The sequence below is a fragment of the Strigops habroptila genome, chromosome 3 (assembly GCF_004027225.2).
Source record: "Strigops habroptila isolate Jane chromosome 3, bStrHab1.2.pri, whole genome shotgun sequence".
Taxonomy (NCBI): Eukaryota; Metazoa; Chordata; class Aves; order Psittaciformes; family Psittacidae; genus Strigops; species Strigops habroptila.
Genome location: NC_044279.2, coordinates 58,670,436 through 58,692,655, shown reverse-complemented (window position 1 = coordinate 58,692,655; position 22,220 = coordinate 58,670,436). Strand labels below are relative to the sequence as shown.

General features: G+C 39.4%; 1 protein-coding gene across 4 annotated transcripts in view; it reads right to left on the bottom strand.

Annotated features, from left to right (window-relative positions):
- The window catches only part of ITPR2 (inositol 1,4,5-trisphosphate receptor type 2), a 264,777-nt gene that overhangs the window by 32,892 nt on the left and 209,665 nt on the right, over nt 1-22,220 (bottom strand). For 3 of the 4 annotated variants that reach the window (XM_030477958.1, XM_030477953.1, XM_030477957.1), the window contains 7 exons: nt 15,805-15,912; nt 13,224-13,416; nt 10,156-10,281; nt 7,161-7,336; nt 5,697-5,861; nt 3,404-3,599; nt 1,217-1,312 (listed from right to left, as the gene is read on the bottom strand). In XM_030477958.1, the coding sequence (XP_030333818.1) occupies nt 1,217-1,312; nt 3,404-3,599; nt 5,697-5,861; nt 7,161-7,336; nt 10,156-10,281; nt 13,224-13,416; nt 15,805-15,912 (1,060 nt within the window). The remainder of the gene's footprint in view (nt 1-1,216; nt 1,313-3,403; nt 3,600-5,696; nt 5,862-7,160; nt 7,337-10,155; nt 10,282-13,223; nt 13,417-15,804; nt 15,913-22,220) is intronic. The other variant, XM_030477954.1, reaches the window with a different exon arrangement.

Genomic DNA, 22,220 nt, shown 5'->3' with positions numbered 1-22,220 from the left:
CTAGTCAGACAGCTTCCCGTGCTGTTTATGAGGACAGTTTACACATCAGCTGCGGAGAAAAAGCCTACTTTTATAGCCCTCTCCCTGAAGCCTTTGATCCTAAAACCTCAAAAATTACTAGTGGAAGAAAAAAGCTTCTGAAACAGCTTTATACTGGAACACAGGATAGGAAGGGATGACTTATGTCCTCAGTTGCAGCCCCCAGCAACCACAGGCAACTGTGGCAATAAGTATTTTAAGCCTGTTGATTATCCACTTTCTTCCTAAGGTCTAATCTAAATCTAGCCTCTCAGTTTAAGCCATTCCCCCTTGTGCTATCACTACATGCCTCTGTAAAAAGTCCCTCTCTGGATTTCTTGTAGGCCCCCTTTAGGTACTGGAAGGCTGCTCTAAGGTCTTCCCAGAGCCTCTCTTCTCCAGGCTGAACAAGAATAACTCTCTCAGCCGGCCTTCACAGGAGAGGTGCTCCAGCCCTCTGATCATCCTTTGTGGCCCTCCTCTGTCCTTCTGACATACAGATCAGATTCATAATGCAGGTATCAAAGTAAAACCAGGTGTACTCATCTGCATTCAGCAATTAAGCTCTTCAGTTGCCACAAGTATGAAATAACACAACTTACCTATTCTGAGAAAATGCAACAGTCTGCATTTCCTTGCTTTTGCCACACACAAAGAATGCACAGATGGACTGCTGCCTGTGCTTAGATGAGCCACCGTAACTTTTTCAGACATAGTAGCTTGATCCTGGATCTGGGCTCTTAGGTCTTCTGGCTACACTACAGCCTTGGGCTAGATACACATAAAAAGTATACATAAAAGCTTGCTGATACATGCTGTGCCATTAAAATCAACTTCTGTGGCATTAAATGGATCCAATAGTGGCTCATGGCTCAGTGTGTGCAGGTGAGGATGCTGCATATAAGCAGCAAGCTTTTTCTTCTCAGCAAAGTCAGTTGGAAAGAAGCAACCTATACATTCAAGCATAATGATTCAGCAAGCTCATTTAATAACAAAATTAGTGTCACGGCAACTGGAAATCAGGTGTGGGAAGCACTCACATTTAAGACAACTTGCCAGCTAAGCTCCAAGCCTTGCAGAAGTTGAGTGCTTAAAGCAACGATCATCACTTCTCGCATTAGCAAAAGTGTCCACTCTAATGACACACAAATCTCTCAGTTCTAATTGATCATCATTCTGGGGAAACTTTTTTACTAACCTGGGTTAATAATAGGGATGCTTGTGGAACAGTTCTCTTTTGCACAGGCTCCCATGATTGTTGTGAGGGTTGTAGTGGGGACATCACCAATACCTGTGGAAAAAGCATGATACTGACAAAAAGACAGATACTACATTTGATACTAAATTTTAAATCATTATTTTCTACAAGCAAATTACTGAGTAGGAAAGTTGAGAAGAGAAAGCAGAACAAATTATACCACCAATTCCTCCTTCCTCAAACAGTTTGCCTCAACAGCTCAAAGCAATCACAAGGAAGAAAACCAGTTTTATATTTACTGTATATCACAGCTATTTCCATTTCATCTCCTGAAATTAATGAATCTACATCAAATGCTGCTACTTCTGGTTATAAAAAATATATTCAAAGCAAGAAACAACTATCAGATAGGAAAATAATGTCAGTTTTAAATCCATTAGATAAATTATTCACAAAAGCTGACAAGAAGGACACCAAGCTGATGTCAGTTATCCTGAATGTAGAATATTTAAGAGTTTTCAAGGATTATAACACAGTTTGGCACTCATTTGTAAATATGTACAGGTTTGTGTAAAACACTAATTTAACATTCCCAAAGTGGGTAAATGTGTACATCAGCTTGATTTTATCAAACCAATTTTATCTTGTGCATCTTCAACAATTTTCTGCATTTCAGATCAGAGATACAAAAAGGTTTAAGGAGAAAAACATGAAGGCAAAATCATACAGCAAAAGTAACAGTCTAAGACAATCTGTGTAACACAGAAATGTGAGCTCTGGCTTTCTCTTTCTGCTACTTTATAAAGAAAATGTTTAAAGTGCTTGTCTTGGGATGCATAATGTTCCATCAATGTATAGTCAGCGTATTTTCTTGAAGAGTTTTTGATAAGGAATTGGAATGTATAAAGCCAGCAAGAATATACCCACACCACAAAAATCTGCCAACAGAAGAAACACAAACACACAGAAACTACTACACTGGAACAGACCAGTGCTGCTGCAGTCTTGCATCTGTTCTAAGGTGGTCACAATCACCTTTCAAAGTGAAACTTCACATCAGAAGTTCTGCCCAAAAATGAACGGTAAGTCAAATACGAATTTCTATGAAATATAAGCCAACTTAGCCCTTTTAAGACGATCAGCGGCAAAAAAGCAAGGTATATTAAAGAAATCCGTCAGGTTCCTTTTTTTTTCATACACTATCAAAATGGCTACATGAATACATCATGCCCATGAGTCCTGAATGACCTTTGCCTTGTTTGTGTGCTTTAGATCATGAAATAACAAATTCAGGAAAAGGCTGGCAAATACTGGCTGCACAGACTCTGGGGTGGACTCCGCTAGCTGTTCTGTGCTTGTGTACAGGTCTGAGGAGCTCAGCATTTGGGAAAATCATGCCTCTAGGAATTTAATCACAAGCTATTCTCAGGCATTTCTATGCAGACAGTTACTTCCCTGCCCGTGCTCCCAGCAGGCTGGTTGGCAGCATATACAAAGATCTCAACAGACCAGACCTAGCTTTTTTCTAGCAAAACAAGTTTGTAACTCTCTATTCACATTGGTAAAATCTGTCATTTCAGAAAGCTGAAACCCTGGCCTTTTTAAAATTGATGAAAAACCTCCCAATGATTTTACTGAAGCCAGGATTACACACTAATGGTGATCATGAAATACACACTGAATTTAAAAGATGCTCTAGGAAAGCCCCCTATCAGTAGAGGTATAGATTCTGTAATAAATTCCTGATAGATGAAACTTCAAAAGTAATCAAATGAATATATCTACTGAACATGTTAAGATCACATGCCTTATATAGAACACAGAAAATAGGATGAGCTGCTTCTAAGGTAGAATGAGAACCAACATAATCAACTTTGAGTTGCTCTTCCAAATACTTAGGAAATACAGTTTTTAATTTTTTTTTTCTTTTAGCACAAGTTTGAAAAGAAAACATAATAAATCAAATATGAGTGTTAGATTTTAGCATTTCAACAGATAAGCCTAGTCTGAAACAACCCTATAAACCATCACATCTCACCCAGAGACTTAATTGAGTTCTAAGGTATATGGAATTAGTTCTGCTCTCAAAGATATAAACAAAGGAATTTTATTTCCTTAGATGCAAGTTAGGTTAGGCAGACAGAAGAGGCATATGCCAGAAGCAAATTTTAATATAAAAAACACTACCTGCAACAGGGGTCCTGATTTTCAACCTGTCGACCTCCATAATAAAATCATCTTTCAGGAAGAGGAACCCAATGATGGAGAAGAGATAAACTAGGATGAGTGCTAGCACTGCAGTGAGGATAATGGAACGACCATTCCGGGTAACACTTTTTATCACATTTAGCAATGTCTCTTCTCTGTAGACCAGATCAAACAGCTGGGAAAAGCACAGAGGAGTGGAAAAATGAATAGGAATGAGGCAACATATAGATGCTACATAGGAAAACAATCTGAACTACTGAAACAGACATCTAGCCATGTTCTAAATTCTCAGCTTCATAAACACACAAGTAACAATGATTTCAGTGGGAGCTGGGCATGCTTGTAGGAAGAGAAAATCTAGCACAGAACTTTAAGATAAGTCCAAAGTCACAAAGTGTGTATGAGCCCGATCCATGTCAAAACCAGGCTAGATTAAAATTAGAAAATAGTTTCTTCATACTATGGATCTATATCTGCAAATCAGTTGTTCATGTCATCTCCCATCTGATAAACATGCATGGGCTGCAACTCAAAAATGCACTCATGCATGTAAGTAATTACATGTCTGTAAACTGTTTCTTTGAGGTCATGACATCATTTAAAAGTCACTCATGTATACACAGATCAGGGCCACCTCTTTTAGGACAAAGTTAAATTCATTGCAATGTTTGTAGAAAACTAGAAACTTTTACTCTTCTTCATCATGCACTATATGCTTTCTTGGTATTTAACTTTAAAGTATACATTGAGGTAATACTGCTTTAAATGTCAAAGGCCCAAAATAGCAATTAAACATGATGAGAGCTTTTCAAGAAATTATAGCTTTTTTTCTCTTACAGTTCTATTGATGTTCTATAGTGCTTTCGACCTTATCTATAATGTATGTATTTCCACTTCAAAACATTCAGATTACAGATATAGTGACACATCATGATTTATCAAAATGGTCCACAGAAGAAGGTATTAGCCACAATTCACAAGGTCTGTGAAAGGATTTGTGGAAGGATTAATCTTAAAGGGAGAAAGAGGGAAGAGAAGGAAGACAGTTATCATTTATTCCATACAAGACAAAGCTTAAAATGAGGAACAAATCACAGAGTTTAGAATATATCCAGTACAGAGTGAACACCTGGCAGGAACTTGGGAACATGGATAATTACAATATCCATGAACCATGGACATTGGTCAATAGCAGTCACTGAAAAAAGTAAGTACATATAATGTTTCTTAAACTACCTGGCAGTTTGGAAAGTGTTTTAAGATAGAGATCACCTTACCCATTGAAGGAATAACAGATAATTTGCTGTGCATTTTTTAAGCAGAAGAGTTACATCCATTTGATAAAAGTCCTGCAGCTATAGACACAAAAACTTGGCTCCTTTGAAATCTGCCCAAACTTTGAACCTGACTTCCAAGATCTGGAAAATCTGACTTCAACAAGAGCTCTACCAGAGGAAGCACTGAACCCCTGAAAATTCTAGTGTGCTTAACACACCTCTGTAAAAGGCTGGGAGTTCACCACTATTCAGGAAGCTGAGAAAAATATGACAACAGGAAAGTGAACCCATGTAAATGACCACAATTTAGTCAGTATCCCTGCAGGTTTCACACATTCCAGTATAAAGCAAAAGGATTAGAAAACAAAAACAGTGAAACACCTTTTACTGCTATGCAGCATGAAGGGAGCAGTTAGCTGAGTTTAGCATAATTTTGTATGATTCATTTTCATTGCACCTGTATCATATTATAAAAAGGCATTCCATCTGGGTAATGGCAACAAAAGAAAATGAAGTGGGATACATTTAAAGTGATGAATCTTCCTGCTATGCCATGGGCATGCCATTTCCATTTCCCAAGTAATTTCTTTAAAATTTTATTTATTTTATTAGGGCTGCAAGATGAACCGAGGAATGGGATCCTTTGGTATAGGTATGATGCACACACCAGTGGACAACTCCTGTCCCAAAGAGATTATGACTGACACAAGATACAGGACAATGGACACAGAATACATGTAATGCTGGGGACGGGTGAGAATAACGAGTGGCTGTATGATAATTGTCTGAAAAGAAAGGGGCAAAATTTAAACTCTGAACCAGACAAAGTAAGTCCTAACAGCAACAGGTTCTAATGAAAACAGCAGCAACACAACGGTATGCTAAAAATACACACGATTTGGCTTGACTGTCAGGAAGAAATTGAAGACAGCTGCATGGGTAACGGTATTTTCTATTTTTGCAAAGTTTTCCCCTCCACAGAAGCACATACTTACCAGGAAACTGTAGAAGAATTCGTGCACACAGAGGCCCAGCATGCAGACCAGGACATATGCTACATGATAGAGAAAAGCCATGTCCATGATAACCGCTCTGTAGCCACGGGTAAAAGTTCCACGGTTCCCAACAAAGCTCACCAGAAACACTATTTTGTTACAAAGCTGTGGGGGGTAACAAAAGCTAGGTTTATTCCATCAGAAAAATCCTGTTATTTATTGTTTGCATTGCTGTAGTGTTTGAAAATAGGTCTAGATAGGTTGCTTTGACTAAAGTGAGAGTGAGATGAGAAAAAACCAGCAACCAACGTACACTGGGAACGAGGCCATGAGAGTAAGTGGAAGCACATCACCCTTCTAACACTGCACTGTGCCTCATTACATCATGATTTACTCCTATAACACTAGTGAGTAGGTAGGGTGGGATTATCGTCATAAGGCATTAAAAGAAAACCAACCAGGGAGTTTTTGAGTTTAGACCTGAGACTCTGTAAGATCAGCCAGGCATGCTACTACAAAGGGAACAATAGTAACACAATAGAAAGTGTGTGGGGATCTACTGTGAGAGATCTACTATTTCCTTCAGATTACATTTTTCAATATAAAATCCCTACCAAAAAAAAAATAAATACGGGGGGCATTTTTGAAGTATAGCATTTAAGCAACAGCATCAGCTTCTTCACTGCTCTTGAGCTTTGCCTGCACACAAACAGCAGTGCAGAAGTAAATACAAAAGGGGCTAATCTCATGTGTTTGATAGTCCAGAACAAGCAATGAGGACTTAACATGTTTTTATCTTTCACAAATTTGACACAGGCAAGTGCTGCTTACTTGCCTTTACCTTTGACTATATATCTGGGTAGTTTTAAGTATGTGAAGTTCTCACAGAGCTGGTAGCAAATAGCCCAATACTTTGTGCTAAAGTGAATTAGCGCTGTAGCAGTCAGGCAGAAATCTGATGACTTGTGAGCATGACTGTATATCTTACCAAGCTCAGTAAATATGCAAACTACTCATGTCTAAGTTAAAAGATCTGGCAAAGGGCTGAGAGTATTTTTTATTTAGAAAATCTTTTTCTTCTCAAAAATATACTTAATGTAACAGAATCATCTCACAAATTTGTGTCAATATTGCTGAGTGAATTGGTAAAGAAAATTATTCCTTTAATACAAGAAACTATAAATCTGATTGCCCTTATTCAGCAGTATTTCTTTAAATTTCACATTGTTTTTATTTTTTAAATATTTGCATATGCACAAAACAAAATTGGCTTTTTTCTTAGCTTCCTACTTTGCTGACACTGCTGTTTCACGATGACTGGAAATGATTTATTTTTTTGGCTTAACCAGTGAATGAGAAAAAGAAGTTCTTTGCAGAGCTCTATCAAGGGCTTGTTTAATAGGAGACCCTTAATATCTCTGCTTCTGCTGAAAGAGAAATTCTGCTTTCTTTTTAAGTACTTACATTAGCAGCACCAAGAAGTATCAAGGTAGGACCGAGCCCTATAGTATATATAGACCTGAGAATAACAGACACCAAAAAGGGTCGAATACCAACAGGCTTGGAGATGAAAAACAGCATTGCTGTACAAAATGCCACTGCTATCCAAAGGAGGACTGAAAACAACGGAGAGAGTGTGCCTGTAGAGAGGAAAAAGGGAGATTTCAGAAAGGCATCTTTGGAGAGTCCATTTTTCACCATGAAACAGATCCAAAAGATCAATTCCTCTGCCAATATAGCTAACAAAAAGCGTGATACATGCACCACAACTGCTGACCACAACTTATCCTAACTGCAGCAAGAGCTATTATTATCATAGTATAGTTGATTTTTGCACAGGTAATAACAAGAGCAGTTAATGAAATTTCCATTAAAATCCAAGGAGTGCTCAGAGATTAAACAGTTTCCCCTTCTCTTGGAGCAAGCTACTAATAAGCTCCCTTCTGCAGGGATCATTAAGGGCTCCTCCAGTCTAATTTCATGATTGCTCAGCTACAGAAATAACCGGTCCTTGGGGAGGTGCAGCAAGTGGAACTGCACTGCAGTGTCACGTTTTGATCCCCAACAGCACCAAAGCACCCCAGTTTTAGAAAAGCATCTTTCTTCTGAAGGACTGTGGGTGTTCAGCAGGAGCCTCCGCCTCTGCACAGGAGCAAGGCACTTGCCGCAGCGGGAGGCAGCCACGGGGACTTTAGAAGGAACAGGCAGCATCTGCATTGCTGAGAGCAGCTGAATAGCTGTGCCTTGCTCCTGGGGAGGCAGCAGGTCCCAGGTCTCGCTGAGCTCCTGCGGGCATGTGAGCCACTGCCTTCAGTCAGTCTCTTTGCTGCTCTGCAAGATGCTGGCTCCAGGCTCTCCCTGAGTTTTGGGCGATGCCCCTGTTTTCCCTTCTCTCCTCTGCTTAAAGCCCTGGAAACACACCATGTTGCTGTTATATAAAAAGCACATTCAGATCTTGAGGCACTGTCACACTTGTACACTGACTTCTATTGTTATCAGATGAACTGAGAGGTCAGTGACGGGGGAGAAGGGAATAGAGAATTTAGCTAGACTCACAATAGAAATCATGCTATCTCTTTGGCAACAGATACACAGCTGAGCAGCATCAGTGGGATTAGAAAACAATGAAATGAGGCCCTAGCCTCAACATTCAGATGGCATCCGAACTTTCCAAAGTCCAGGAGTGTTTATATGCTTGGCAGGAGGTTCAAGGTTGGCTCTTCGCCGATAGTTCCTTCGCCAATAAGACTTGGAAACTTTTAATGGATCCTAAAAAACAACTTCCAAGTGGATCTCAAAGGTAAGGCCAAAGCACTCACTGTTTCTTTATCAAATCATTTTTCCTTCTTCCCTACTGCAGGTCAAAAGTTTCACATTGCAGGACCCGCACCAGTAACATGTGCAGACAGGCGTGCTGGAAGCAAGGAGTCCTCTGGAGCACAAATGTTGCTTATGTCATATGATGTAAGAAATGGAGATATCTACTAAAAGGCAGCACTCTTGGAATGGTTAGATCAGCCCAGGCACCTCAGACATGTGAGTATAGGTGGATTAATGCAAGGTGAAGCAGAAAAATGGAAGACAAACTCTGGCTGTTAAATCAGTTTTCGGTGGAGGGGAAGGCTGACACTAAGAATGCTTAGTTCCTTAAACATCCTTAAGGATGACCTGCTAATCCCATTTGGCCACACCTATTGTTTATTGCTCAGGAATTGCTTTTGCTTTTACAAGCACTGGGAACTAGAATCTTGAAATGTGCTATCACTGAAATCACTGGATTACTGGGGCCACTTAAACTAATGCTATATAAATCTGCAGTTCAATATAAGCATTAATACCTACTGGTTAAAGACCAGAGGATTTCTGTGAATATAGATTAGTTAAAATTTAGCATCTTAAAAGGTTTATTTTTAACTCGTTATTTCTCCTTTTATCCTGCATGGGCTGTAATGTGTGTGCACTCCAAGTGACTCTTTAGTTTACAAACAGGAAAGAACTAAGTACAAATGCTTCCCTTTTACTGCAGCAATGCCTGTGCCATGACCTGCAGAGACCACCCTGTAGGGTGAAAGGGTAATGTGGTCTCCATGCCAATATATTTTAATCTGCTGCCTTTCTGTTTAGCCAGCCAACAGGAATGTTTGCTGGTGCCAACTCTGGTATTTGTGAAAAGCACGTGTGTCTACTAGAAGCTGGACTGCTTCCACGAGCCCAGTTCACATGCCATCAGGCAGAACTGACTTTCAGTCACATTACTGACGAGCTGAACACAAATCAAAGACCTAGAGGTGAATGGCTCTACTTCCATTACCAGTATTCTGAACTGTTTAGTCTCCTTTACCCCAATTAAGCTTGTTTTGGATTCAAAGAGGCCTCCTGCTATTCTGCTGCATTTACTTAACGAAATTTATTATTTGTGATATTTCCTGTGGCATGTGGTGAAGCAGAGGCAGAATCAGAGGTTTTAAGCATATTTTTATGTAATGCATTTATCCTCTGCAACAGTTATGTCCTTTTATCCCAATAAACAAAATAGTCAAAGCCAAGAAGCTAGTTTTCAAATCATTCTATTCCATATGCTTTTAAGACTGCAAGTCATTCAACTTGGTCAGTTCTAAGGAATCTCCTTCCCTCCGCTGCCAGGAGTCCTTCTTCAGCCCAGAAGCTGTAACTTAATGCGTGCAGTAGTATACTGCAATATGGCAGAATTAGCCCCGATCATCTGGATAATCTTCATTTTAGCAACTATGTTCTGTCCATTTTACTTCACATTGCATGGGCCATGTGACACACAGAAGATCAGCTACCACACTTCAGACAACATCTGGTACCTACTTAGAAGGTACTAAATGGCTTCTGCAGATACAAGAATACCTGAAGATGCAGTTTTATATAGCTGTTACCTTAGCATTGAAAGCATCTAAAATTAAAAGGAAAAATAAAACCAAACTCCACTTGCCTTCATCACCGTCATCTCCAAAGGGGTAGAACAGAGCAACTGCTAAATTGATGAATACAGCAAGGTTGAAGGAAATGCTCCCCCAGAGGGAGATATGTCTGGAGAACCAAAACAGGGGTGGATTATCTAGAAAGGGGAGAAGAGCAGCAACCAGTGAAATGAAAGTAGGTGGAAACACAATCAGTAATGGCCTTCAGGGAATTAAAAAATAAAGATTAATGAAGAAAATATGCAGATCTTTAAAATTAATTAAAATAGACTAATATTAAACATAGGTTTGACATAAAACTTAGTTTCAAGCACAGCTTTTAATCCAAAGATCCCAATACAGTTTATTATATATGAGAGTTTTGCCTCTGCTGAGATTTTAGGACTAGATCTTTTGTGAAGAGTTCTTCACCTGACTCTGAATCTGCAGCCTCTGTGCATGGAGACACAAAATGAAACAAAAAAATACATTTTAGTATTCTGCATGCCAGTCAACCAGAACACTCAGAACAGGTCATCCAAATGACCCATTTGGACCAAGTACACTGATGACATTATTCAAAGCACAATGGAACAGGCAAGGTTTCAGAGCTGTGGTATTTTCTCCACCTCTGCCAAACTAAATACATCTTGATCTACTTTGGGGAGCAGGTAAAAATTTGGTCTGACTAAGATTTGTTTTTATGAAAGCTGACTATTTCCTGCATGATCCTCAGATGTCCAAGGTTACCTGCTGACAAACAGCTCTTTACTCCTACTTAAAAGGACTCAAATGAAGCCAGGATCACCATATACAAAGTGCTGAACAAATACACAGAAATAGTCTTTATCCCAAAGAACCTATAACCTAGTTGAAAAAGACTAAAAAGGGAAATAGGGCAAAACAGGGTTAAGATTTTGTGTCCAGAGTCACATAAACAATTCAGCAAAAAGGCTAGGAACAAGACCAGCAGGTACTAAGACTCAGGCAAGCATTTCATATGTATGACTGCACTACAATATGTTTAAATGAACATTTAAAACAAAATTCTGCATGCAATAGTGTGAAAAAATCAGAGGTTTGTTTATTCAGACATGATGTATTCCTATTAGTTAGATTTTAAAGTACTAAGAACCTGCTGCAAGCATGCAGAGGTTTATATGAACATTTAAAACAAGAGTCTCTGTGCAATAGTGTGAGAAGATCTCTAGCCAGAGAGGTTTATCTATTCGAACATGAACTATTCTAATAATTAGATTTTAAAGTACTGAGAACCTGCTTCAAGCATGCAGAGCATATGCCTGACTTGCTTGCACCAAACTAACTTTTTAGAAACAGCAGAGCCCTTCAACTACATATGACTGTCTCAGGCTTTAGTCTAAATAGACTTTAATTATGATTAGGTAAATATTCAGATTTCATTGTGATAACCTTATGCTGTTGACTGCTGAGACTTAAGTATTTGGAGCAATTGCAAATTATATCTCTCAATTTAAGCAACACAGACTGCGTGCTAACAGACATATAGCGAAAGAATGAACTGAGCCTCAACCTGTATTATCTTTTCAAATACAAATAAAAAAAAAACACATGGAGATTTGTGGGCTATTCTACTGATGAACGGAACTGAGGAATTTCTGTTCTGAATAAAAATAAACCAATTTTCTTTGCTTATAGCATTAGGCAGGTCTGGTGTATTTAAGTGTAGCGTTGGGTTCTTTTATATGTGTTTCTTAAGCAAAACCAAGAGATATGATTTTGTTACTGGAGTAATTTTTCTACAATACAGTGACTTTTATTCCCAAATAGACTGTGCAGCTAGGGAGTTATTCTGGAAGAATTTATTTTTCAACTTCTACTCTGGTCAGTTTGCCAGTGCAGACAAGTTCTTACAGTGCTATCAAGGGAAGCAGACCTGGGCCAACAGGGTTCATGCTGAAGACTTACTACTGCCTCTGAAAATTATAGCCTGTGAATTGACATTTATAAAAACTGCAACCAACATCTATGTTTCCATCATGTTAAAGTTGCTACATGAAGCCATATTGCTTTGACTATCCAAATTCTCTGCTGCTCTGATCATAGACCCTATTCTTCCCTTCCTTCTTAATCAATTGCATAATGATGCTGCGATCAGCTGATGTGTGCCACCCCAATGGCATCTGAATTTTAACACTGAATGAAGTGACCACACTTGCGTATTTTTATTTATATACATATATAAAATATAACTTCCTTCCTTACCCCTCCAGGATACTGCAGATGCTTAATTAGTTTGCAGCCTTGATTCTCTGCTCCAAAAGCAAAGTGCAGAGTTGACAGCAGCTGAGCTGGCAGGAGCTGCCTGTCCTCAGGACATCGGCAGCAGCAGCACCACTCCTGGTGAGGGCCAGCAGCTGTAATGCCCACTGGTGGGTGAACTAAACAAGAAACTCAGGGTACCTGGCTTGGCTTCACTGCACCTCCTCTTTGGGTCCCTCCTTTAATCTCTCCCCCATGATCTTGACTGTGGTTGTCAAATCTGCAAGCAGCTCAAGGTGGTACGTGTGCCTCTCCCACTACCACGGGACATAACAGACTGGGACATACTGCAGCCTAGTCAAGCAAGGCTGATGTGAACTGGCAGAGGGGAACTGACTCCATGGGGGTCAAGCAGATTTAAAGCAGCTGAGGTTCTGGTGAGAGATGTTTTTAAGTGACTGACATTTACAAGTTTTTTAATGGTCTTTAGGAATCTGCAAACCGCAAATATGCAGCTACACATGTTTTTGTTAAATATTAGGGGCCTTGGCTTAATTAGGCGCAGCACTATTGAGTTTAGTAAGAACTACACCCAGTTCATCCACCCCTTAGTTTAACTTTTGGAGTCCAAAACATCATCTTGAACACATTACTTATATTACTAACTGCTCCACATTATGCCTCTTTTAGGGTGGCATGCAAGTGTCTCTGCTGACCTACACCCTCAAGCCCTGAACAGCTTTGCCGGTTGCAGTATCGGAGTGAACAGAGAAAATGTACTGCTAAAATGAAGGTATTTGAAGGCTTAAAAGCAGGGCTTTGGCATAATTCAGCTATTTTTTGAAATTGCAATACTTACTCCTAATTTTCTTTTGCCATTTCATCTCATTGTACAGGTCCTCTGTCTGTTGGAAAAAGTCATTGACTTTGCTCCCTTGTTCATCTCTCTCTGTTGTATTGAATACCCGACATTTGGATTCCCGAGTGAGGAATTCACAAATATTGGGGACAGGGAAGACGATCTGTTCCATTGTTCTATCATGGCGCACAATCTATAAATAAAATGCACATTTTTTTCAAGATCAGTGACTATCCAACCATTCTGTCATATCTTTTCTTGTTTACAGTTCCCCTTTTATTTGTAAATTAATGAATAAATTATTCAAACATTACGATGAAGTTATGAAGTTGAACCAATCAATCCTAAAACAAAGCAAAATTGCTTTTCTATATTCAAAAGCCTGCCTGAAAATAAGGTGGCAAATACATACTCGAGCAAATAAATACTTGAGAAAAACCTAGGTCCAGACTTCCCCCAAATATAACAAATATTCTAATTCAGAATGTTTCAATTTTGCAATAAATGGAAACAAACCTCTCCCAGTAAATAGGGCAGCAGTTCAGAAGTTTTCTGCTCAGATTACAAAATTCTTTTCTCACCTTGAGTCTGTTTCAATGATGAGATAAATTGTGAAGGTGAACATGCAAAAATAGCACCTTGTTACTCAGACAGCACCCATAGTTTGTCAGTCTTCAACTTCTTACTTGGCAAAAACCAGGTTTTGCATTGTTTGTTTTTCAGGGCCTACTGAGTTATCAGTGAGTGAGCTAGATTTTTATTCCACCTCAGGACACTGCCATCAAAATTGCTTTCCCATTTGATCATGGACTCTGCATTACTGAAAATACAGAAATGAGCAGAAACTCATCTTTACTCCTAGACCCATGTCTCTGTACAGCCACCAATGAAAAAGAAACCCCACTATTTGACTTTCAAATCAAAGAAATGAGATACCCTGATATAGGGGAGCTATATTTGAAATATATATATATATATTTGAAATGCCAAACAAATCTAGGACTGCTTTCAGAGAAAGACCAGAGAGCATCCATTCAAAACCCAGCAGCAATGCTGGGCTGATTTTCACTTTTCCAGTCTCAGTCCTGCATTAAACCACTCTCCCTTCTCTCTATTGATTCATATTTATTTTGTGAACATACTAAAAAAACACCTGTCTTAAGTAATTTTTAAAAGTAACATAGTCAAGCACATTTGTGTTGAAGATGAAGGATAATTATGCTCATGTCTGCTCATGGGCATATGCATTATGTGAAATTTGGGCAAGCAATTTTGAAGTGTTCTAAGTAAATAGTTGTGTCTCAGGCCACGAGTTGTGCAACAGGACTATGTGACTAGCAGCTAACTTTGTAGGGTGAATAAAGCAGCTGACAGCACATTTTCAATTCTGTCAGGGACTCAAATGAAGAGGTAAGCTGCATGTGCTGCTATGCAGAACGACATTTAAAAAGCCTCCCTGAGAACAGAGGCCTACATATCTGCTAAGGGAACAGGCTTTGCAGCCATGAGGTTTTAGGAGATTTCAGAATACCTCAGGAGCACCCGAAGTATCAAAATATGTTAAGAGGACTGCTGAGCTGCTCTCTGGACTACCACAGCCATGGAGTTTCCATCTACCCTGTAGTGGGATAACATGGCCTGTACCAGGCAAAAAGGATGGTGGGAAACAGAGAAGGACCCAGCCATAACCTGTCTTGATGGCAGCCAGGGCAAAAGGGACCTGATGTGCTTGCATCAAGACTCTACGCACCCAAGCTCAGGTCCAGTGCTGTGATAGAGCCTGGGATCCCATTGAAGGTCAAATTATTGGCTCAGGTTCAGGCTGGGCCTGTGTGCAACCATATTGTGCCATTTTCACACTTGGCCAGTTTTGGACTTGATACAGCATTTCCAAAAGACAGATGCCTCATCTTCCTGCAGGCTCTCACAGCAGCTGCCTCTGCACCGTAAAAATTCCCCTCCATATGAAGTCACTAAGGACTAGAGATACTACAGTGCCTAACTCCTACCTTGATGCTTATAATCCCATGAAATTTGTAAGAGTGCAGGAACTGACAGAAGAGTTAAGAACCTAAATACCTCTGTGGATCTTGATCTAAATTCAATCCATGGCAGGGCTGAAGTTTAAAATAGAGAACAGAACTGATGAACCAGGCCAAGCCTTGGTCTTTAAACAAAAGCCATACTGAATGTCTACACAACTTCAAAACCTCCTTGTAGTCCAGCCAGACTTTTAATTTGATCAGTTAGCATCACTGGCTTTGAAATTCATGACTATTTATTTGAGTGATGTACCATACAAGATTATTCTTGACTTCATGACACAGTCACTATTTCCCTAACAAAACATGTTCGGTAACACACAAGCAAGCTACTGTAATATGATTATTTGAAGTCACTTTTAATATAGGTGCATTCCTTTTTCTCCCATAGCCAAAAGCATATTATTCAACTTTTTCCTCATAAATAATCTACACCATTTGAATAAGCTTTGCCGCTCTGAATCTTAAAAAGAGTTGATACACCATGCACAAGATGCAAACTTGTCTCATATTCAGTCTTCCAGTGAGCAATTCTTTACCTCTATCTGTGCCGTATGATTGGCATAATACCTCAAGGCTTCGTCTCCTTCATCTGGATCTGACCCTGGTTTCAGCATCTGTTGCAATGTTTTATTGTGACGAGCCAACTAGAAAAAGAAAAAAAATATCTGATTTATGTCCTGCTGCTATGTTTTCAGCTTTATCATCTCCACTTAAGTAACACAAATCCTCCTTACCCCTATCTCCATATACTTACATGCTCAATCCAGTGGGGCTCTCTCCTCAGATAACAACAAAAATGTAATTACTTGAGAACAATAGAAATAATTTAGTCTTAAAAAGTCAGCAGCAAGTCTTCGGCTGAGATTTATGAAAGGCAGCTTAGCTTGCAGCCTAGATGGGTTTTGGAGGGCTTTTGACAAATGACAAAGAATTAGACTGAATGCTTCTTTTCACTTCAGTTTGGACCTAAAATCTGCATAGCTCTGACTGTGTAATTACATTTACAATTAAATTTTCTCTGCAATTTCAAACTGCTAAACAATTCTTCACCATGTTGTAGGTTGGTATGTCAGAGCTGCCAAGCTAATGTCCATAGCTATTTCAGAGGCAGCTGGACTGCAGTGGTGGTCAAATACATTCCTAACTGTACAGTTGATGTACACAGCACGTATGTACACACACACAAATACACAAATATGTATCCCCTAGAAACTTTTACAAATTATATATGTTATGTGATTCATAAAATACACCTGTTCTTGTTGAATAGTAAATATTTTAAATGTTCAATAACTGCACAAAGTTTAACACTGAGAATGTCAGCAAATGTGTTCATGATGTCCTTTAGGTCAGTGAGAAACAAAGACCTAATTACAAGGCACAAGGAAACACTACTAAAAATACAATTTCCCCTATATCATTGTGAGTAGTCTTCATCCAGAAATTGGGGTGTTCCACCTATTTTAATGTAGGGGAAACTGCAGGAGGAAAGGAACGGCTATCTTATAGATGTGATCCAGACCTTAATAACTCACTGACATTACCACAACATTCTAGACACAGACGTTAGAAACAAGGCAGGCCCAGCACTTAAAATGACCACAGGAACTAGGCTTTGAAATGGTGATCACCCCAAATGGATTAGGATTGTACTACATGAAATAACGCTGTATGGTGAGGAATTATAAAACAATTGCAAATCTACAAAAAGAGTGCCAGGGATCAAGTCTAAAAGTAAGAATGGATCTAAACAGATATTGTAATAATCTAACCAGAAAACTATCTCACTTGTTACAAGCTATTTGCATGTTTCACCATCCTCCTTAAAAAAGGAGGGGGGAGTGATACATGTAAAATTTACTCTATTTGTTGAAGTTCCCTAGAATCTACTGATAAAAATAAATTTTATTCTGGATCTCGATACAAACTTATTAATTAAAGATGAATAATAAATGGAACATTCAACAGCAAGAGAAAACAAGAAAGTAATAATCAGGAAGAACAAATGTACTTCCTACAACTTCCTCATGGACAGAAGTCTGCTTGGCCCTGACAGTAGAGCCCTGAACCAATGCGTCTGAACATCAGCCTTTATAAAAGGGTCACAAGAAGATATCCAGGAAGACATGCAAAAAAAAAAAAAACAAAAACAAAAAACAAACACATGTGGGTCAACCACAGAGCAATATTCCTTCCATCAATAATAGATTTCTACCTTGAAAAGTTACTTTTTCACTCTTTCTAGCAAATGTATGGATAGTCTCACTACCTATATTAATATCCTACGCAACTTTCACTTATTTTTAAAACTAAAAAAGTTCTTTAAGACTACCTGACTAGTTTTTCTTCTTCACACAAGCCATATGACCCGACCCAGTCAGTAGTCTCTGCAGCATGCTCACAAGATCTGCTTAGCAGGACAACTTTGATTGATTTCCTAGAGGTTTTTTGCATCCCTCCCAGTAAAGCTCCAGCATCATGGAGAAACAAGGTAAGCTTGTGGAAACAAGGGAGTTACTATTTAAAAATTCCCTTTAAACAATGTTACTCTTTTTGCCTTAGCTTTATTGAGTGCCCTCTGCTTCTGTACTTACAAAAGGGCAAGCAAGGGCATCCAATTCACCTCCTCTGTATCATTGATCATTCTGTATGCTACTGTCACGTCCTCTCTTACTTGTCTCTTCTTTAAATTAGAACAATCCCTATCTTTCCCACCCCTCCTCAAACAGAAGACTCTCTGTGAGTCAATTATTTTCCTTGTCTGTCTCCAAATGCCCTTTACTTTGGCTATATCTCTTCTTCAAGATACAAAGAAAAGAACTGACTAGACAGAATGCAATCACACCATGCTTGGAGTGGTGAATTAGAATAACCGGAAGCAAATATAGTCCCCTTTTTTTATCTTCTGTAATAAACAGGAACTTTGCCTTTACCTTGACCCTTTTTTCTCTGATGACAACCATTAAGATTTTGAGTTTTCTAATAAATGTCAAATTAAGGATGTATAGATAGTTCTTCTCATATTAAAATTATGCCAGTTTGGAGAAAGGGGCATGTATAGTTTCATGAATTTCAATTAGTATCACAAAAACTTTCTACAAACATACTTGAATTTGTATACAGAATTGGAAATGCCACTTGTAAGCCATATGAAATCTCAAGGTATTGCTGCATGATATGCTTTTAACTGTGCATAACCTTTACTGTAAAAGTATCTCTCAATAAATATCCTTTACTACATGGATTAGAAGGGAAAACTACCTCAGCCTTCTTGTGCTGTAATGGGACTGACTAGCACAGTGTGTTAACAGACTCCTGGTGAATTGAGACAGTGCTGATGCATATTCATACATATTTTAATGTCAGATTTCATGTGAATTGCTGCCATGTACTTTGAAACAGTGTGGATTCAGTAATCTTCATTATACTTTATTAACTGTTCTTTCAGGCAGTGACTGTCTTGTGCTGATGTGTGTACAGAGCCTAGTGCAACACAGCTGGGGCTTCCCAACACTAGCACTAGACAAAATGATCTGAAGAACAGATTGGGACCTTCTGTGCAAGCAGCTCAGCTGCCAGCAAAAACACACACTGGAAACAGCCAGGGACTACTGACCAAGCTGGCGGAACTACAGCAGATTTCAGGAGGGAAACCTACCTAGAGGTGTCAGCAATAGTGCTAGGCAGTTAGCTCTCCATTTCTTTCCCCACCTCTCCACATCCACTTACCTTCTGTAGTCCAGACCTTTAGATCGTAACCCCAGGACAAAGGTTCTATCTATTTTCTGCTTGCATTGCAGTTCCTGTGCGGGATGGATACCTCTACATTGACACAATAGCAAGTACTGCTAATATTTCTGTATTGTCACAGCTACATTGATGAAAGAATGGAGTGGACAGCAATCTCTGAAAGTTCAGACCTGAAGCAGAGGCCCACAGTAAGACACAGAACAGCTTCAGAAATTCTATGTTATTTGGAAACTACAATGTTTTCTGAAGCTCTGCTTTCATGATCCTTCCTTTCCCTGTAATGAGCTCAAAGGCCCACATGGGCAAAGGGGACTGTATCAACAGACTCCTTGACCAGCAGAGAGATTTTTTGAGATCAAAGACATAGCAATGAAAATAACAATGCAGTGACAAACTGTGAACCTAAAATATGGAAAGCTTATCCAAGCTTATAATGCACTCTATGTGACAGTCTGTGACTGGCATGTAAAGGCCATGCAAGCTCTGAATGACATTTTCTTCATATTTAACTCCTGTGAGGTAGTTAAATGTTATTTCCAAATCTTTCTGGGCAGCTGGAGGACAAGACACTGGATGAGCATGGACAATAGCAACTATAATGAAAAGAATAGCCCCGCTTATGTTTGCAAAGCAAAGCTCAAAAATGCATGGCAAGCATAACTGATACAAAAAATAACCATCTCTGGAGCCTAAATTTGCAAAGAGCCCTCCCAAAGTCACTTCTGAGGAGAAAACTTTCAGTCAGTCGTTCACCCATCAACCATGCACTGACACTATTTTAAATGCCAACACTGTATTTTACTGCTCATGAAGACATGTAGGGAAAAGGAAGCAACATCATACGATGGAACAGTGATTTCCAAAGAGGGGATGTCTAAGGCAGTAGCTAAATGAATAAAGATAATTTGGCTTTCAGTCAGTTCCCAAGGAAGGACTGTTGTTCATCTTGAAAGATTTTTACTTAAAAAATTTGGAAAACACTGTAATAAACCATCAGTACAAAATGTGAAAGATTGAGGACAGATCAAGAACACTGAAGACATTAATAAAGAAACAGTATAGAGAAATGACAGAATTACAAGTAATACTCAGTCTAAACACCTGACACAACATGATTATAAAATCAGATCTGCTAGTCATCTGGGATGCCATATATGATCAGCAGCGCGGAAAACCACAGCAGGCCCATCTTTTGCAATTAACAATATATGGGTTTCCTACAGGCTTTTTGCTTTAAAGCAAGATTTCCTTGAATAAAAATGCAGTTGTTTAAAGGTTCTCAAAGAAAAAGCGATTTAAAGCTGTGAATGTTCATGTCATCAGCCTGTCAGTAACTCACCGACTTGGGACACTAGATTGGTTTGCCAAAATACGTATGTACATATGTGTGCATGTGCGGAAAAATTACCAGGAAAACAGAAAGTAATTCTCCACTTTTCATTATTTCTGTAAAACATAGACCCCTTCTGTATTTTTACATGAATGTGTTGTAACTGGCTGTAACTTGCAAACTGCAAGGGTCTCCTCTGTGGCCCAGTACTCACCAGAGACACGAACTGTAACCCAGTACACAGCCGAGTGGTTGTAAAAACTGCTGATTTCATCAGGCTTTGCTTCAACCCCAGAAAAGAATAGGAGTCTGAGAAATATGAGGTAGAAACAGCAGGCTGAAAACCCCTAAATTCTGAGAGATTTATTTTACTCTCTAGCGTTTTTTGACTGCAAACCTGGGGAGTAAAGGTGAGTTTGTATGACTAGAATAGTATAAAGGGATCTACATGGGTGAAACTTAGTGTCCAGTAAGCAACCAGGGTTTTCACAAAGAGTCGGTTCACAGGCAAAGTGTCAAATGTGTTAAACTGATTCTCTAGAAAAGGCCAATGGAGTATTACTATAAGCTCTCAATAACTGGCTGAGAAACACAAATACAAACAGTTTCTGTGCCCCTAAACACTTTATTTACAGTATTACTATTAAGAATACAAACACCTAAACCAATAGAAACAAAATAATTAAAAAAATATCATCCTTGCCACTAATTGTCTTGAATTTGTTCTCACAATTGTAAGGCAGAAGTAATGCTGTTACCTGATGGTGGAGATACCTGGCACACATGACAGGGGAAAGGCACTGGGTTAGGCAGCAGTTGGGACCGTGCTGGGGACCGGGGCTCATTTTGGGGAGGGAATTGGATGTGTGGTGTGCTTGCAAGCTACAGTACTGCACAGTAACCCATTTGCCCTTAGCCCATGCCCCAGCTGTAGCTCACTAACCAACTCCATGGTGTGCCCCCTCTAATATGTCAGAGCAGAGAGCAGCCTCTACACAGTCCTGGAAGTTCATGAACCACAGACCTTGGGGAAAGCAAGGCAAGAGCTGTTTGTATAGACCTGATGTCCAGTGCATGATAGATCTGCTATGACTTATCTTCATCTCTACCTTGTAAGTAACCAGACATACTGCAGTGTGGGTTGCCATCCCAAAAGCCACTGGTCTTTCACCAGAGAGAAACAAGACAAAATATAACTTGCAGCAACAGCAGAATAATAGCATTTGTTCAAATTAGTTTCACCTTGCTGTGCAGACTTGTGCAGCTGGGGCTCATTTACAGCACCAATCTCTTCCTCATTTTTCCCCTTCAGTCCTTTGGCTCCTGGAGCCAGGCAGTGTGAGATGTGGCACCACCAAACCCTCTCGCAAGGGGAAACCTCAGCCATCTCACTGAAAACTTCATCTTATGCTTAGAGAGCAAGAAAGGTTAAAAAGCTGCCTGGGAACTGACAAGAAAAGAAACAAGTATCAAGAAACAACAGCAAAGAGAAAGGCAAGGGAGTAACAAACAGGATGGGTGACAGACAGAAGAGGTCAGGAGACAGAAAATTAGATCCTCTTCCTTGGTGTGCCAGGGCCTTACCACATGCCAGCTCCTTGCCCAGGGCAAATAAGAACACTAGGAGTGTTCCACTGGTAAACAAGGAGAGAGAGAAAGCAAGGAAAAAGGAAGTGTCATCTTAACCATAACTGAGCAGAAATTTTTATTCCAACTGGCTGTACTAACAGTAATAACAACTTTTCAACTCCCCATGTTCCAATCAAAACTGAATGGTGCTTTCTGCAATACACCAACTTCCTTTCCAGAAGTCATTACAGTTTTATAGAGCGGCACCTTTGCACTCTACCACAAAGCAATCTGTTAACAAAC